Genomic DNA, 18,734 nt, shown 5'->3' on the forward strand with positions numbered 1-18,734 from the left:
TCACCAGCTCTTCTCCATTCCCTTCGCGACTCCGCCGCAAAACGTAGCTTTCGCACAACTTCCCGCTAAGCAGGTTGGTCTGTTGAGTATTAGTCTCCTTTACCCTCTTTGTTTATTGTTCCATTCTGTTCTAGATCCCAGTAGAGGCAGCAAACAGCCCCCGAGAGGTGGAGAACCTTACCAGGTATGTTCTAAAGGCATAAGTTTGCCTGTTACTCCTTTTTGACCATTGTCTTAATACGATACGTGTACCCTGGTTGCTTTTCCTATATTATATTGTATTGTAATTTACTTTTCTCTTTTTCTGCTTTTGAAAGTCTTAGTGTATTTATCTTTTTGCTCCCACCCGACTCGATCAGCTTCGCTATTTTCGGGTGGAAACTGTTCTGTACTTCAACTTGACATTTAATTTGTTTTGACGGATATGTACCTTTGTTCAAGGTTTCAAGACGCCCCCCAAGTCGTGATTCGCTTTTGGAATCTGAGAGTCAGTTTCTTGCTGTTGATGATCCCAAGCAGATGCTATCATTAGAACAAATGTCCTCACGACCGAGGCAGTCCTCTGCGAGGGAGAGAAGACGATGGAAACAACTTGAAGAAATGGCCAGAAATCCAAAGGTATATACATTATAAACAGTGTCTCTATTGGTTCAGGAATAGACGGGTCACTGATGGCTTACACGGCCGTAGACTAACCGACCTTTCTGCGTTAGTTCCCACAAGCGAGGGGGAATGTGTCAAACCCGCAAATCAACGGTATCTTCAAGGGGCAGTGTCACCTATTTTGAATAGCCAGAAAAACATATTTGAATCGATGGAATCGTCAAAATAATGGTTCAGTTTTATTAATAATAACCCTACCAATGCGCAGAAACTAGTATCAATTATGTTATGCTGTGGATGGCTTGGATGGAAATGGATTACAACTTTAAAAGATTGGCCAATTTTTTCAAGTTTTTCCTGTGTATTGTGGAGACGTCGCATAAAATTGCCTATAGCTTGTTCTTCCCTGGCTAAATCCCTTAATATTTTCTTCCCGTCGCTCTAACAGCAATTTCATGTTTATAGGAAAAGAGTTCTTTGTCAAAAATTCGAGCAGTTTTGATCAAAATACAGCAAAATGGCCGTGACTGGGTCCCTTTAAGTCAGAAGACCCAGCATTAATATGGATATTCTCCACACCGACCTTTCTGTATTTCTTATAGAACTAGTTGTGAGAATCTTGGGTGATCATTTTTTTTGTTCTTGTGAGATGTATGTTTGCTCAGTTAGTTAAGGAGAAATTAACTGCTGATCAGTATTGGAGTTTAAATGGTTACCCACTAACCACAGATCTTGTTTAGGCTAAAACCATCCTTCTTTTCTATTTTAAAGCCAAGCGACGCGTACAAACCTCCAACACCTGGTGGCTTTTCCCTGAATTCCGTCACAAGTTTTAATGTCGATGACGTGGCGAATAGGAATGAAGAACGTTTGAGACGGCTTGAAATGATTCAACGCGGAGCAGCGGGTCAAGGGGGGCGAAGTAGCCTGACGGGTGATCCTGATCAAGTGCTACAGAGATTCATGGAGGAAAGGAGGTAGGTGGACTTGGAATCAAAATTAAAAGAACCGTGGTCATGTTGCACAGGACGCGACAGTTCAATACTGACCCAAGCAGCATGAAGCGTGTAAACCACCTTGCAACAATCTTCGGTTAGCTCTGCTAACCTGGGTCATGGAAAGTCACAAAAAGTTCGTGTTAACTGATTACAATCACTTTGCCACGTGGCACTCGACGAGTAGTCTCTTTCTCTCAGGGATGGTAGAACGGATGAAACACGCGAGTTGCGCGTCTCCTCGCTTCGCGCGTGGCACGTTCAAGGTGGCTTCTCTTTCAATCCGACCAGTTAATTGTTAATGGGTGTCGTAAATTTATGCAATACGACAGCAAAATCCTTGTTTCTCGCTGAGCCCTTTATACAATTGTTACTCTCTGGAACTCACAAGTAAATTTTGGCTAGTCAAAACGATTACACCACCCATACATACCGATTCATTGTGTAAAATATTAACAAATGAGGCTATAAGCCCCATTCACATCAACAAAACATGTTTTAAGGACGGTGCCTACTATTGTTACTGCGCATACGTTCTGGGCATCTCGAGATACTCGGGTTTCCCATGGGTGCTGCCTACTAATACAGGGATAATTTTGCGCGGTTTAAAACTATACGGAGAAAGCAGAACTTAGCAAATGCTTTTGGTATCTCAAAAGAAAATTAGGGGTAACCATGCATTTTTCAGAGATAATTAAGCTTGAATTTAGGAAAAAATCCCATACATTACTTTATATTTTGGCGCTTTTTAGAGATATTATTGCTTAATTATCTCTGAAAAATGCGTGGTTACCCCCAATTTTCTTTTTGGATTCCAAGAGGCCTTGCTAAGATCTGTTTTTCCCGCATAGTCATAAGCCGCACAAAAATACTTCGGTATTAGTAGGCACCGTCCTTAATTAAACCAAGTTTAACAAAATGAAAATTGGTAACAGAAAGTTGAACCATTGGCTTGGACATAGGATTCAAGTAAAGTTTAACTTATGCTTTCATTTGTGCTAAATCTGTAGTCGACAAAAATCCGAAAGCAGCTTTTACGAAGGAAACAATTTTAAACTGTGTTTTGCAAAACAGCTTTTAAACGTGTTGAAACACGTGAATGGGCAGTAGGCTTACAGTTTTTATTTAAAGGGTTATGTTAACAGAATTTGGAAGAAATGATAATGCGACACTGTAAATTCTGACCTCTTGAAAAAGGGCATCGCATGCAGCGGCTCTGTTTGGATTTGAACCCACAACCGTTAAAGAGCCTAAGACATCGCCTTTATTCTAAATTGGCATTTATCACCATATTCTTTTTGCTCGTACTGTTTACATTGTAGCCTCCCACGCAGACGTTCTTAGTGGTTCGTCACGCGTTCCTGCCCCACGAACGTTCGTGGGGCAGGAACGCGTGACAAACCCCTAATGACTTCTCAGTTATAGGCTTGAGCGAGACATGGCTAAATGATATAAGCGAAAATTATTTCGACCTGCCTAATTATTCGTTTATAAGTAAAACAAGAAATAACAAACATGGAGGTGGAGTCGGAATGTATATCTCAAATACTCTAAATTTTAAAGTAAGAGATGACTTAAGTACATTTGACGAAGAAATATTCGAGTCATTGTTTATCGAGTTAAGGTTCAAAGGGAAGAAAAGCAAAATTGTTGGAGTTATCTATCGACCTCCCAATAACACATTTAACAAATTTGAAGAACACCCAACCAAAACTCTGGAATGCCTTAATAACGAAGGAAAGGAAACTTACTTAATGGGTGACTACAACCTTGATATATTAAAATTTAATGATAGTGTTTTATAAACGACTTTATAAGCCTAATGTATGCATCGTCATTTTTTCCTACAATAACAAAACCCACAAGAATTACTGACAAATCAGCTACCTTAATAGATAACATATTTATAAATAGTCCAAATGAAAATAGTAAAAGAGGCATCTTGATATCCGATCTATCAGACCATCTTCCTATATTCTATATAACAATGGATAAACTAGATACAAAACATGACCTGATAGAACAAAATATACGAATCATTAATAAAAAAAACTTTGAAAAAATTAAAAAATGAATTAGCTAAAACTAACTGGGAGCATATAACAAACCTAGAAGATCCTCAAGAAGCATACGATAATTTTATGGAACAATTTAAAGAGATATATGACACTCATCTACCCACCAAGAAAGTAACACTAAACAAAATAAACCATAAAAAGAAGCCATGGATTACAAAAGGATTCCTTATATCTAGGAAAAAGAAAAATATTCTTTATAAAAGATATCTTAAAAGTCCATCAATTTTTAATGAACAGAAATATAAAAAGTATAGAAATAAATTTAATAGCTTAAAAGTAATAGCTAAAAAGAATTACTACCAACAACAATTAAATACAGCAAAAAATAACATGAAAAAAAACCTGGAGCATCATAAATGAGTTAGTAGGAAAAGCCTCAAAAAAACAAAATTTACCATCACAATTCAAAGAAGGTGTAGATATCATAACTGATGCAAATGAAATTGCAAATAGATTTAACAAATACTTTATCAACGTAGGTCCATCATTATCCAAGAAAATACCTAAAACACCAAATAGCTTTAATAAATACCTAAATAGCAATTATGTAGAGTCCATATTCTTAGATCCAATAACAACAACCGAAGTTGAAAATGAGCTCAAAAAGTTAAACCCTAACAAAGGTAGTGGATTAGACGATATAAATCCCAGAGTAATATGCGAAATAAGCAAATTAATTTCGTACCCACTTACATTTATTTTTAATCAGTCAATAATTACAGGTATAATACCTAATCAGCTAAAAATCTCAGTAGTTTCTCCGGTCTATAAAACAAGTGACCAATTGCAGTCCTTCCTTGTTTCTGTAAAGTTTTTGAGCGACTTATGTACAGGAGTTTAATATCTTATTTAAACAAACATCTTATTCTCTCTGATCATCAGTATGGCTTCCGAGCAAAGCGCTCAACTCAACAAGCAATTATAGAACTTGTCGATAAGATTACCTCAGCAATAGAAAATAACGAATATACAATTGGTATATTTCTAGATTTATCAAAAGCGTTTGACACAGTTGATCATGAAATCTTAATCAGTAAATTGGAACACTACGGAATAAGAGGAACACCGTTATCATGGTTTAAAAATTATCTAACAAATAGGCAACAAATAGTTAAGTATAACAATGTATTATCAAAACCCAACACAATAAGATGCGGAGTCCCACAAGGATCTGTATTAGGGCCACTATTGTTCCTTATATATATAAATGACATTCATAAAAGTTCTAATTTATTTCATTATATTCTGTTTGCAGATGACACAAATCTTTTCTTTAAGCACAAAAATGTAAATCAACTATTGCAAATTGCTAATGAAGAAATTAGTAAAGTATCCGATTGGTTATGCTCAAACAAACTAACCCTAAATACCAGTAAAACGACTTTTATGATTTTTAAGACAAAGGGAAAAAAATTAGATATGCACTTAGGCATTAAAATCAATCAACGAGAAATAGAGCAGGTAAAATGGACAAAATTCCTAGGTGTTAGAATAGATGATAAAATGACTTGGAAAAATCACATTAACTACATAAGTAATAAGACATCAAAATTGTCGGGTATTATAGCCAAATTAAGACACTATGTAAACAAAATTACTTTAAAAAATGTTTACTTCACAATGATATATCCATATTTTACCTATTGTAATATTGTATGGGGTAGTAATTATGCATCCACACTAAAATGTCTTCACAAGGTACAGAAAAAAATTATTCGTCTCATAACTTTCTCAAGATACCAAGACTCAACTACTGCATTGTTCAAACAACTAAAAATACTAGACATATTCCAGCTTAATACTTTTCTAGCTAGTCTTTTTATGTACTCACAAAGAGCAGACATGTTACCAAATACTTTTAAAAACTATTGTGTACAAAACAAACAATTTCATCAGTATAATACAAGATCTTCAGTAAAGTTACATATTCGGTATACTAGAACAAATTATGGAAAATTCTCTCTGAAAGCTAGAGGTGCTAAATTATGGAATAATCTCCCTGATGAGGTGAAAGATGCTAAATCCTACTTTTCATTTAAGCGGAAAGTGAAGCAGATCTATTGCTCAGACATCAGTACATAAAGGTTAAATTACCGACATCGCCATCACAATCTTTTACTACTATAATCCTAATATTAATCTTAATATTAATTAGGTACGTATATATATTTGACAGCTATCAAATTATATAACAATAGAAAATATTAAGAAATAGGGGATCCCCTAAAGAAAAGTTTGCAAAAACTTGCTGGGATCTCCTGCCAACAATATATATGTAAAATGTAGAAAACCTATTGATTGTATAATGATTGGGGCTAATAAAAAAATGAAAAATGAAATGAAGAACGTCTGCGTGGAAGGCTATTTACATTGGGGCACCTATTCGATTACATGTAGCTCTATTCGCTGTTTGGGGGTCCCAAACTTCACACAATTAACATAGTGTTCTTAACAATGAAATGTAAATTACTTTTGATTTTTTTCCTCTTTACTGTTTGTACTGTATCCTTTATACTAATGTGTGTGACCCAGTTATAAAAAAGAATATCATCTCTGTAAATATTCCTGAGTTTAATAGATTGACTTGACTTGACTTTAGCGAGGGTCATTTGATAACCGACTCACCCACTAAAACGCACACAGCCCCTCGGCTCAGACCAACCATCAAATTTTGTCGCGACTTTCTATGGAGTGTTACTTTATAACCCAGAACTTGCTGGGTAGACACTGACGAATTCTTATTTTCCTCTTGTTTTTCAGCCGTCCTGTTCCTCTTGGCAGCAGATTGTCGGAAACCTCGCTTGAAGCAGAAACTTCTTTTGAACCTGTGTAGACAATCGTTTCTAAGAACGAAGTCATGTATATACTACCCATACACATTCATACGTGCTGTAAAAACAAACAAAGCCTTGTACTTTTTGTTGTTTTAACATGATAAAAACCCTACTAGTAAGTTGAAGTCCTCCGTGTATAGAAATAATAATGTATAAGATTCATAAGCCAGCTTTTGTAATATCCACGATTTATGTAAAAGGGGGATTCCTCTGTGCATTACCACAAGAAAGTCAGTTTTGCAAATTGTGGTTTTCCTATTTGGTTGGGAAACGTATTTTAGTTTTTACAGTAACTTATCAGCTTACCGGTAATGTTCTTGTGTGAATAACAACAAAAAAAAATCAGAAAATTGTGGTTATAACGTAACTTTCAGACTGTCAACAGAAACATAAATTATTGAAAAGTGTAAATAAGGAATAACATTTTGAACAGGTACGAGAAAAGTTAAGTCTAGTTTGCGGCTTTATGTAGGCCCAGTTGTTTGTACAAGGTAAATAATTCTATGTCAATATGATTTTCATTGCTTGCATTAGGCTCATAATGAAAACAAAGAAACAAAAACTTGCTTGTTGAATAAAAGCAAGAAAACAAACCTTAGTTTCTGTACGTAGGTACAAAAGAGTACTTGGGTTAGGTACATAAAGGTTTGTTATATTTGTAAATAATGTAATATGAATTAAGTTTAGCTGGTTTACTTGGAACTAATAAAACGTTGCAAAACAAACTGTGATGGAATCTTAGTCCCTAAATTGTCTTTTACCGACGGTAAGTAAGCACCGCAGCAGGACGCTAGGAATGAGTTTCGAAACAAGGCGATAGGAATTTTATTCAGTGCTGTCTCATCCGGTTGTGAACGTGTGTCGCAAAAGAGCGGGAAAACAGGGGCGTAGGGTGTGATGGGAATGTCGACAGTTCCACAACACCATGCGCATCAACGAGAGAGGCCTGTGGACGAGAGAGCGCTTAAGCCCCTCAAATAGGTCACTTCCGAGTTGCTTTGACCCTCATCACAAAAGCGAGGCCAAGTGCAAAGCTTTTCATGTGAAAACTAGTTTTTGTTTACATATGAATGAAAACTATATTCATAATAAAAACTATGCCCGAAGCCTCGCTTTCATAACGAGGTTCGCAATTCAAGGATGCTATGCGGCTCACTTTTTGGTGATAGCAACGACGACGGCGACGGCAGCGAGAACGTCACTATTAAAACGAATTCGCGTTTTTTCAAACGTCGTCGCAATTGTTCCAACTTGCTTTAAAATATCAAATGTACGTGAAATCTTCTGAGATGATTCTTGGAGACCGTGCCCAAGTTTAGAAAGAGAAAGAAAAATTATTCGTCGTGTGTTTACGTCCTCCTTAAAACGTACCATCAGGAAATTTCACGTCCTAGTCGTGCAGTGACGGCAAAGAAATGTACCAAAAAGTGTAATGCACGTGCAGAGTTGTTGTTTTGGTTATTAAAACCTCTTGCATTTTTACGTTCTCGTTAACTGAACCAAACCAAACAGCAGGTTGGACTTAGTACACCACACAACAGGGCAAAGCGGACTGGCTGTTTTTGGTGATCGTATTTCATGCAGCGTTAACAAGATACAAAGTAGAAATAACCACTTACAGGATATCATTTACAACTTTAATTCGTATTTACAACAGCAGTAACTCAAGAATTTAGAATTTCTCTTGAGATGCCTGCTTGATTTTGCTACTACAAGACGCAAAAGTAGCAGAAATGCCCGTCTGTTGTTGAGAAATATAAAAAAATAAAATTGCTACTGAATTGTTCCTGGAAGTTTAAAACACAAGTAGATCTGAGAGGCAAGTTAATTGAGAGCTACCGCTTCTAAAACAAACTCCAATCAATCAGAGGGAATGTTTTCCATAGCCAATGACACATGGTTTAACTTGCGTTGAACCGTGTATCGGTCTTCAAGTTTCCATAGTTCAATAAATATAAAGCTCCGGCCTGCCTCGTACTCGCTCTCCTGCTGAAAATATCGAAAGCGCCAGGATGGCCAGGGCAGGAATAGAGATAGCCTGCAGAACTGGCGATGATTTTATTTTTTATTTATTTCTTTCTTTGTTTTTTTTTTGCGTTTTTCGGACGAGCGGAGGCAAGCGCGACCCACGCACGACGAGAGAGGAGCGAAAAAAATAACGCCTGTCCGCACATCATTGTTCATGCGTTATTTTTTTTTTCTTTTACGCACCCCTCCCGTCATGCGTGACACGCGCTTGCCTCAACTTGCCTGAAAAACGCCTGTTCCGCAGGCTAGCATAGAGATAGAGAGTGCGAGGCACCAAGTGCCTTCGAAAAGAGCCCACGCAAAGTTTTTGGGTAGGAGGTAGACAAAGTTCTGGCCAAAACAGATGCAAGCCGACGCAAGTTTTTGAAACGCAAACTTGTGTACTTGCCTTGCAAGAAAACTCCCGTCGTCATAAAAATTAAACAGGATGTGTTTTGCCTTCGTGTTTTAATATCTACACAGGTCCGTCACGACAAGGCAAGTTATTTGGCACATTATGAAACTGGTCGCTTAACAAAGTTTCTCTTTAAAACGTTAAAAATCTGCTCAGCTGAATGTGTAGCTGCAAAAATAAAATTTTCCCTCTCCGTTCAGTCAGCACACTTCAACCAGCGGACTTCTCGGTTTTGTCGCGGTTTTCTGTAATCCAGTGCTTGAACGCCGATTTTTATTTGCTGGCTTCAACAGGTGAGGACCAAACTGAAAACAGTAATCACAGTAGAAAGGAATGATTAAACAAATACGTTTTGGTCATCCAACTAAAAGGCTCAGAAAAACGAAACTTTTTAAAAATTTATTACGTCCCAAAATTAGAGATGTTTGAAAACGTAGATTTTTTTAAATACTCAGAAAAATGAGAAACTTTTTAAGAATTTAAACCATCTCAAAATTAAAGACCTCTTTATGGATTTTTAATCATGTTTCAAGGTCCATAATTTGGTTGTTGTTATTCAATAAGATTTGCTAATCGACCCACTTCCCTGCTCAACCTCGACATGGCCAATAACAGACTAAAGAACGCCGTGGATGAAAACGCCCCAAAACACGCACAAAGGGGGTTTTGACCTCTTTTGCTAAAAATGGTGAAAAATGACCTTCACTTGGCTACAAAATAATTCTAGAACAACGAGAGGAAAGAAATCAACTCAATTCATGAAAGGAAAGATTCGTGATTTGTTGTAACGCATTTTGGAAACAAAAATGCGAGAACTTGAAAAAAAAACGCTACTTCGCCCAACATTTTCAAGTTTCAATCCATTCCGACCTGTCTCTGGCCAGAGGTACTTACCGAAAGTTTTATTGCACTGAGTTGATAATTTATAAAAAAAACTAGACAATCATTTTTTTGTTTCTGTTGACACACATTTTTGGATTTTGAAATGATATCAAATTGCCGTCACGGTGATACTTCCCCTTTAATTTGCGACTTTTTTGCGTCTTTCGTTTTCCCCTGAAATGGACTGTTATTTTTTTTTTGCCGAGCTCCGACATTACCCTGTGTACAGCGGTTGTACACAGGCTACTCCGACATCAACTTCAAAAGTTGTTCATCAAAATCCCTTATACTTACAGGTGCTGGTTTTATAGGACTTGAAGGTGGAGTACCAAATGGTGACCTAGGACTGCTGTTTTCTTTATTGGTATCTATTTGAAAAGATAACAGACTACCAATTAGTCATAAGAGACATTCGTTGGAAAGTTTAGTCCTTGAGTTTATACCTCACATGTATATCCGGACAGTAAGCGTCAAATAAACGCAAGGCACACAGTTTTATAATAAAACAGAGGAACCTAGTAGGGAACTCTGTAACATTGTGAGGAAACTTTCATTTGTATCCCTGTAAACAGCTCATTAGAAGCTTTTTCAGTGTTTTCGAAACGGCGAACGAAGAAAATCACGTCAAATTGTGAACTTATGAGACGTTGACAGGGGCTCTCAAATATCTTTTAAACTATACGTTGTTTGAAGTTATCTAAGCGGTTGGTGTTGCTGTGCCGGCCAAGTCTTTCTCTTAATGCGTCGTCAAGTGCAAGTTTTATGCGTCTCCTTTAATTTATCTTCGACAGACAGACTGAATATTGTCCAATTTTTACAAACAAACCAAGAGAGATCTATTCTTTGCTGCGACATTGACAAAAACATGGTCAAGTTTGAAACAAATAATTTGCGTCTCAAGATTAATGTGGCCAATTTTTTTTTAATACCTGGTGAATTGGTGTCGTGGGGTCTTCTGTGCGCAAACTTTTTCTTGAGTGCTTGCGCGATAATTGAGGCGGGGTCGGTTCCGTCTGTAGGAACAGGGACCTTCCTCAACGGTGTTCCACCTGGTGACCTATAATGTCATATTATGTTATCAACAGTTAACTGAATATTGTCCAATTTTTACAAACAAATGTCAATTGACAAAAAAGTGGCCTTGATAGCAATGTTTTGGAATACGCCCTATATCAATGTGCCAACTATTCACAACCCCTAACTTGACTGTTAAAATAAGAGTTCATAGGTTTTCTTTTGGTGTAATGACTGGCACGTTTGAGTAGCAAATAAAGTTCGTAAACAGCAAACATCACCATTCTTAACAGGTCCGTTCTAAAATTCCAACGAGCCTTATGAAGGAGGACCTTTTTCAGCTCCTCGAGCAGAGGGTCGAGAAGGCACACATGGAGAAATTGGGGAGAGTTTAAACAAAAATAAAGCGTGGGAAACCCTCTGGGTCACTTTCCCCCTCTCTTTTCCGTTTTTCGTCACAATTCTGAGGTTCTAATCCCTTTTATTCTGGAAGAGTCTCTGCAGAGGATACAGGAAAATGGGAAAGTAGAGCGAGTGGAACACGCGAGTGTGCGCGAAAATCGCCTCTTACGAGGAGACTCGTTGCCTTGATTTTCACACGCGCGCGCTAGTGTGTTTCCCGCAATCCACAATCACTGGGGAAAATAAGGGAGTACTACAAGTCTTGTAGTCTGCTGTTTTTGCCACCCATAGTTGATCATCTTTGTGTAGTTTCCCTGATTATGAGATGCCCCCAAACAATTCACTCAGTATGCACCACAGTACATATTAACTAGACTGCCAACAGGCGCGTGAAAAATGTATATGAAGGCGAGAAAAAAAGCGTGGAGCGCGAGGGAGAGAGACACGAGACCTGTTACCCTACCCTCGCGTGTGTCTCTCTCACGCGTGGCTGCTACGCAGGCTAATACAAGACTTGGATGAATGTCCGACATACCTCTCTACAGATCTTAGTTTGACCTTGCCCAGTCCCTTGAGGACGTCAGCCATATTTGGCAAGGTGCATCCACGGGATTGTTCTGCTTCACCAACATTTGCTCCAGGAACAAGTGCCAATCTTTTTGCTCTATTCTGTTAGAAAATAAAAATGAAATATAATTTAATTAAGGATTTTGCTTGGTAACTGTGATAGAGTGTTTAAAGAATTAGGCTCAATTGCTGCGAGAGGGGCAATTGAACCTACTGAAGAATGAGCCAAAAACTCTCTATGTATAGCACCCCTAGGGGAATTTGAGGTGAAGGTGTAACCCCCACAACTCTATTTCAAACCAGAGGAGGAAAAATGCCTGTCCATAATGCATCATGATTGAAAGTAAATACATCAACATATCCATGGTGTCATCAGTAGTTCAGGCCCCAGTCGTTCAAAGGCCGGATAACTTTATCCGCTGGATAAGGTACTATTTGGGGTCTAAAATTTACTTCACGTTAAACGTTGTCCAAGGTTTTCGTACACTCCTAAACTAGACTGTGGTTATAGTGTGCATATTTGCTTGTACACGATGAAATACTGAAATCTTTGCACAGATTGAAACTGTCGGATAGTGACTTTATCCACCGGATAAAGTTATCCGGCCTTTGAACAACTGGGGCCAGATGCTTAAACAAAATAAAATCATATGATTTCTTGGTTCTCTTTTAACAGACAAATGCAGGGTTAAAAAATATTCTAATTTGGCCAATTAGGCAAAACATAACTCTTTTATTCAGACCTGGAGATGACTCAAAATTGCTTATACCTAGGAGATTACACCTCCCCCTGCAACTACATTGGCATTTTAGCCAATCTCATCCCCAGGGCCATCTCGATTTTCAAACTGGGAAGGGGGGAAGGGGGAAGGAGGTTGGCATTTAACTGACTTTCTAAATTGTTTGTGACATTCACAAATAATTTACATCACCCAGAGGTGTCACATCAAGTTGAAGCTGTCAGCTACAGTGTAGGTTGTTCTCATTAGTGTAGCTGCTAATTGCATTTCACTTTTAAATTACCTCTTTTATGATCTGAGAAACTGGCTTCAGTGGTGTTGACATGGGTGTTGGTGGGGGTGGGGGTGGTGGTGGTGGTGGAGGGGGCACACATGCTCCGACTGGTGTGGAAGGAGTAGCTTCTTGATTCTGTGGAACAGCAACTATCATCATTGCTATCTGAGCTCGCAATTTCTGTAACTCATCCTCCAACGCAGAAATCTTTTGCATAGCTTCATCGTTATTTGTACAATTTTCCTTTTTGTCATCTCTTGGTTGGTCAGAGGTTGAAAGTTGTTTTGTTTCTTTTTCTGGGCTTACATGCTCTATCTGCTCTTCCTCATCAGGATTAACATCAAACGACAAGTCATCATCTTCTGTTATCCAACCAACGTCTGCTAAAGAAGCCATCAACATCTGAGACAATGGCTTTCCTTCAATCTCCTCACCGTGTTCAAGCACATTATGGTTCAAACTCAGCTGGAAGAAATAGAAAAGGAAAGGCTAAATAATATTGCTGTATGTTTAGGATAGTAAATTCTATGTAGATTCCATATTTTAAAATAACTATTGAGGGAAGGAGGAGGTGGGGGGGGGGGGGGCTGCGAGAGGTGTGTAAATTCAGACTAAAGACCAAAATATTTATATTTTTAAGCAGTTTGTCGCTATGTCAGTCAAGAGAAAACACCGCCAATATCTCTTGACACGTGAAGAACCCCTTTTACATGTGCGTTGTGTCTCTTTCCTGATGGTAATCCCTGTAGGGCTCCACCCACCCGACCCCCTTTCTGTGTTACCAAACCAACGAACCAGAATGCTGGATTTTGTGCGAAGCTGAAACTTCAAAGGTTTTATAAAAGACCTGGTGTAATATTATTAAATTTAAGCGTTCTGTGGCAGTATTAATTCACCTCAAAATATGGTCTTTTACACGGCTTCAGTGGCAGGCGACTGCCGATCTCTCGAATGATGCTGCGTTTGGTGAACAACGAGAACTGATAACGAGCCAATTCTCTGCCGATTCGACGAACGATGCTTCTTCTACGATCCCTAAATCTTCTGCCTCCATAAAACAACACCTGAGATTCAAAACAAAGTGGTTTAAAATGTAGTGAATTTACTTTGAACGCGCGTATACTACAACCGAACAGCAGACAAGTGGAATCACAACTTAGAACGCAACTTACTTCGATCTCGTCTCCTTCCCATCCAAAATACTCCAGGATTATTCGCACGAATTCCATTGCAGTTTCCATGTCTGCAGCTATATTCTACTTGCTAAAAATCGGCATAAAAGCCTGCGTTTTAGTAAAGATAAGAAGAAGTCGAACGCGAGCGATCACCACATGATACAAGCGAGATTTAAATTTTTGTTGTCACGAGCGTGCATTTTGAACTGACCAATCACAGCGCTGAAATTGCTCGGTTTAGCCAATCAGATTCAAGAGCGGGTGGTTTGAATATGCGCATGTGGAAATCGAACTTTCAGTTCTTGTTGAGTTGAACGCGTTGAGTATATTGCTTTGAACAAGATTTCTCCCTTGAAAATTGTATTAACAACACCATGACTGCTCTTGGGGTAGTTGAACACCTGAGAAATTTAGCTGTGGATCCACAAAACAGGGCAACGATTGTGAAAGTACGAAAACCAGTGTACAAATCATTTGAATGTTCATTACTAATACGCTGTTTTCAATCCGCCATCTTTGTTTTTGAAATTTTAAATTTTCTTTGCTCCTTCTAGGATCAAGGATGTTTGGCCGGATTGGTTTTATTTCTTGACAATGAAGATGGCAACGTCGTTGTTACAGCCTTGGAGGTTTGCTCGATACTTTTTTTCCAATGATTTTGAAAAAATCTCAAAGCAAAGCCACTCATGATCATAATATAAGCTTAAACTTACGGTATTTTCATTCCTTTACAGGCTTTGAAATTCTTATCAGAATTTCAACCAAACCGTTCCAAAATGAGAGAAGAAATAGGAATGGTTATCAGCTTGAAAAGCATAATGAATAAAGAAGGCTATAATGCTAAAGCAAGACAAATAGCAAAGGACGTTTATCAAAATATTATCCCTCCTGTTAATGTAGCTTCAAGTAAAAAGACGAGGTAAGATTTAACTTATAACATGTTACACAAATGTTAATTTTTTGCAGTCATTAAATACATGGACACTGTCGACTTGGGACATTATATACTTTACCCGTAAAACATCCCTTCTTGCTTAATATCTACCTCTGGTTATTTGAGGATGAGCCTATAAATTAGCATATTTAATTATTTTGTCAGTCTGCATTTTATTCCCCGTGTCAATTAAGTCTCCATTTTATCACCACTCCCGGTCTGAGCTTGATTAGACTACCGGAGCAAACGAAAACAAAGGAAGTGAATTCCCCCCTAGCTGGTTTGCTCCAAGTTTTGCCTCTTTTACTCACCTGTGTGTGATATAGCTCACATACACCCCATCTACATGTACTAGCCCAAAAAGGATTATTTATAAACTACAATGTACTTGTCTTGTGACCAGGAACAATGAAAGGTGGCTTAATTATCCACAAGCCACAGCTGCATGGGTGCGGAGAAATTTTTTTTCTGTCCAGTTACAGCTTACAATGCTAATGATTAGTAATAGTGAACATTTTTGTTTCTTTTGTTGTACAGTGGCACATCTCAATCTTTCTTCCTTGGAAATTTAAATAAGAGAGCTAAAGTGGTTGTTCTCCAAATCAAAGGCTTAGCAAATCAGGTTAGTGGAAATTGTTAAGTCCCCACCCATATACATGAAGGGTGAATCAAGCCTGGTTGGTAGGGCTTTTCCCTGTTCCTTTGCCAATCTGTTCTAGAATCCAACCTCTTTCTTTCCCTACAGTCACCACTCCTTCTCTTCCAGTTACCACCCCTTTTTCTCCCAGTTCCTATCCCCTTTTTTTCCAGTTCTCTTTCCTCCCAATTCCCGCCCCCATCTCTCCCAGTTCCCTCCCCCTTCCCTCCCAGTCCTCATTCCCTTCTCTCCCAGTTCCCACCTCCTTCTCTAATAACCCTAATCCTTACCCAGTTCCCACCTCTTTTTTCCAATTCATCTCTTCCCACTTAAAAGTTTCTTATTTGTTTTGTTCCTCAGGTTACCAGAAAGCTCTGCGAGGAAGAACTAGTAAAAATAAAGGGAGTCATCAGCTTCACATTCATGATGAACAAATCAAGGTGTCTGGTCAGATGCAAGTTAGATTTGGCACCAGAATCACTTTGCGATGCCATCAACAGGACAAAGGTTTTGTCTGCTCAACAAGTGGTCAAGAATGAAAGAGGAGAAGAGGTGTGAAAAATTAAACTGTTCGTTATAAGGGGGTAAACTTCTCTCATTAAAAGAAACTGTGTTGCTGCATCGGTGGGGAGTAGAAACAAAAAAAAATATTAATGTTTGGTTTATCAACAGAGATAATAACTAAAGGTAAATAGGCCACTGTAAAGAGATTAGAGTCAAACACTCAATCAGGTTCTTCTAGCAACTTGATAATGGGCTTGTAAATCTTTAGAAGCACTAGACACATGGGAAAGCTGCTACACTAACTAGTAGACTGGCAGGAAGTCACAACGGATGTTTTCGTCTTTTTTTTGTGCAATATAAATCATAATAATGCTTGTTCTCTACCAGGTCTTTTGTTTATGACATGGAAGACAGAGTACAACACCTTTAAGTTTTTGGTTTACATTCGAGTTTCAATATGAATAACATTTTCATCAGTTTAGAAACCATTCGATCCCTGATGGGCGAAAACAAACATATTAACAGACAGTGACCCTTTTTGACTAGAATAAGTGGACTAGTACTTGATTTAGGAGTTCAGCTTTTTTGTCAGACATTAATTTGCAATCCTGGTGCTGCTTTTTTTTCCTTACTATAGGTAATGCTCTCCTTTGGCGCAGCTCCAGCAAGTAGCTGTGGAAAAGGTAACAGCAGCAAATTACCCGATTACCTTCCAGAGGAAGATGATGACGTGGTAATTTCTGATAAGGTGAGTCTGTGGGAATCAATATTTTATTCTTCAATATCTCTCCAAGAAAAATGCATGCTGGATGTTTTTTGTGCTTTACTTTTCTCCTTGGAAGACAAACACTTGCATTATAATACACATTTTAAATTAAATGTAAGACCTTGAAGTAATAATTAATATTTAATAATTATTACTTCAAGGTCTTATGTTTTGTTGGTCCGACCATTACTCCCAGGCCTAGCCCCCAAAAACACCCAGCTTGTAGGCTACGTAATCATCTCTCCAGCACTTAAGTTTAACCCCTCAGGAAGATCCATCTCTAACCTGCACAATGTAGACACACAGATCGAGTCAATCCCAAAATTTGAATCTTCATTGACTTTTAATAACAATCTCACTCCATCTTAACTTGTCAGGCAATTGCCAAGGTTGGTGGAGAAGACAAAGAAAACGGTTGGTTCTCCAGTGTAACAACCTTCTTTAGCAAGACGCTGTATTGGTGAATGAGAACATACGGACACAATTTTTATTTTTGTACATAACTTGTGAGGATTCTGTGCTTTGACTTTGACCTGTTTGCACAGCTTGTAATGTCAGTGACATTTTTTAAGGGTAACTTCAATTTTTAATAGTTTAAGGCACTGTTACACTACCACTTGCTTGCAACCATTGCCTTAAGTGTAACATGCCCTAAAATGAACATGTCTTGCAAGTTTTTGTTGCGAGTCACAACAGTTACGAAAAGATTTGAAAGAGAGATTGAAACAAAAATATTTCGAGACTACAATTATAGTTTATTTCAAGGCATGTTAAATTACTAACTATGCAATGTTTTGTGCTACTACAATGAAATTGTGAGACAAGTTGCAAGACGAATAAAAATTGCCTAGTGTGACAGTGTCTTTAAGAATGATGCCTCCTAATACAGACTAAGATTGTTCTTTATGCAGTGCGACTACACAACATACACCCCAGTATGTGGGAAAAGCAGATCTTAGCAGGGTATCCAAAAAGAAAATAAGGGGGTAGCTGTGCAATTTTTAGTCTGAGGTATAATTAAGCAACAACAATGCTAAAATGCTGTAAAATGCAAGGCAATTACAGTGCGACTCAGTGCGACTACTATTACAAGGGTCACTTAAAACTGGCCAATCAGATTCATACAGTCGGATACGAACAGTGAACAATTCCAAACTTTTTGAGTTATAACTGTTTTTTTTTTTTTCCGTGTACTCTTGATTGGTTCAATAGGCTTTGGTTGAAATTCATTGTTCTTGTCCTGCAATCTGATTGGCCAGTATTGTTTAAGTGACCCCGGCAACAGTAGTGGCACTGTAATGGCTTTTTTTTCCAAGTTATCACTGAAGAAAGCATGGTTACCCTAGTTTTTTTTTCGGTTACCTGCAAAAAAATCCTGTATTTTAGTAGGCACCACCCAACAATAAACCCAAGTGCCCTGAGATCCACAGAATGTATGCACAGCAACAACAAAAAGAGGGACTGTCCTCAAATTACCTGCACAGAAACAACCCAAAATAACAGATGCATAATGGGGACTGCCTTTGAAATGAAAGCAATTACTATTAGTTGCAGAGTACTGGTGTTACAACTAAGAGAACCATTCAAAACACAAAGGATGGTGTACCCATGAAGTGCAAAATAGGGCTGGATTTCGGAGAATGAACAAGAAAACAGTTTGTAAATAGTTTTTGACAATTTGTCAATAAAGACATGGTTGTAATCTTTTGATAAGGCTGTCTGTTTTCTTTACTTTTGCTGTTCATCTGTAAGTGGACTTTGTGTGGCCATGAAGCCAGCAAAGTTAAGTAAAATAAGGTCCTAAAGCAGTTGCTGCCTCTTTGCCCCTATTCCTTGAGGATTAAAGGGGGAGGAGAGTTTAAGTTAGCCAGGAAATCAGTATAATTACATGTAACATTTGAACATGT

General features: G+C 38.1%; 3 protein-coding genes across 3 annotated transcripts in view; 2 read left to right on the top strand and 1 right to left on the bottom strand.

The window, feature by feature from the left end:
- LOC146476367 (uncharacterized) overlaps positions 1-7,246 on the top strand; it is a 45,314-nt gene extending 38,068 nt beyond the window's left edge. Inside the window, exons 38-41 of the mRNA XM_085114533.1 lie at positions 135-184; positions 442-618; positions 1,375-1,580; positions 6,437-7,246. Coding sequence (XP_084970659.1) covers positions 135-184; positions 442-618; positions 1,375-1,580; positions 6,437-6,509 — 506 coding nt within the window. The 3' untranslated portion in view covers positions 6,510-7,246. The remainder of the gene's footprint in view (positions 1-134; positions 185-441; positions 619-1,374; positions 1,581-6,436) is intronic.
- Positions 7,247-8,133: 887 nt separating this feature from the next.
- On the bottom strand, positions 8,134-14,197 carry LOC146476368 (mitochondrial fission regulator 1-like). Its single transcript, XM_085114543.1, has 7 exons — positions 13,984-14,197; positions 13,708-13,875; positions 12,821-13,276; positions 11,766-11,899; positions 10,744-10,871; positions 10,109-10,182; positions 8,134-9,237 (listed from the first exon to the last, which is right to left on the bottom strand). The coding sequence occupies exons 1-7, from the start codon at positions 14,050-14,052 to the stop codon at positions 9,133-9,135; spliced, it is 1,134 nt and encodes a 377-aa protein (XP_084970669.1). The 5' UTR covers positions 14,053-14,197; the 3' UTR covers positions 8,134-9,132.
- Positions 14,198-14,228: 31 nt separating this feature from the next.
- LOC146476369 (armadillo repeat-containing protein 1-like) lies at positions 14,229-18,540 on the top strand. The gene is made up of 7 exons (XM_085114544.1): positions 14,229-14,435; positions 14,541-14,615; positions 14,721-14,905; positions 15,458-15,542; positions 15,918-16,109; positions 16,699-16,809; positions 17,205-18,540. The coding sequence occupies exons 1-7, from the start codon at positions 14,361-14,363 to the stop codon at positions 17,289-17,291; spliced, it is 810 nt and encodes a 269-aa protein (XP_084970670.1). The 5' UTR covers positions 14,229-14,360; the 3' UTR covers positions 17,292-18,540.
- Positions 18,541-18,734: the final 194 nt, after the last annotated feature.

This window comes from Pavona decussata, unplaced genomic scaffold, assembly GCF_977016875.1.
Source record: "Pavona decussata unplaced genomic scaffold, jaPavDecu1.1 SCAFFOLD_77, whole genome shotgun sequence".
In the NCBI taxonomy this organism is placed as follows: Eukaryota; Metazoa; Cnidaria; class Anthozoa; order Scleractinia; family Agariciidae; genus Pavona; species Pavona decussata.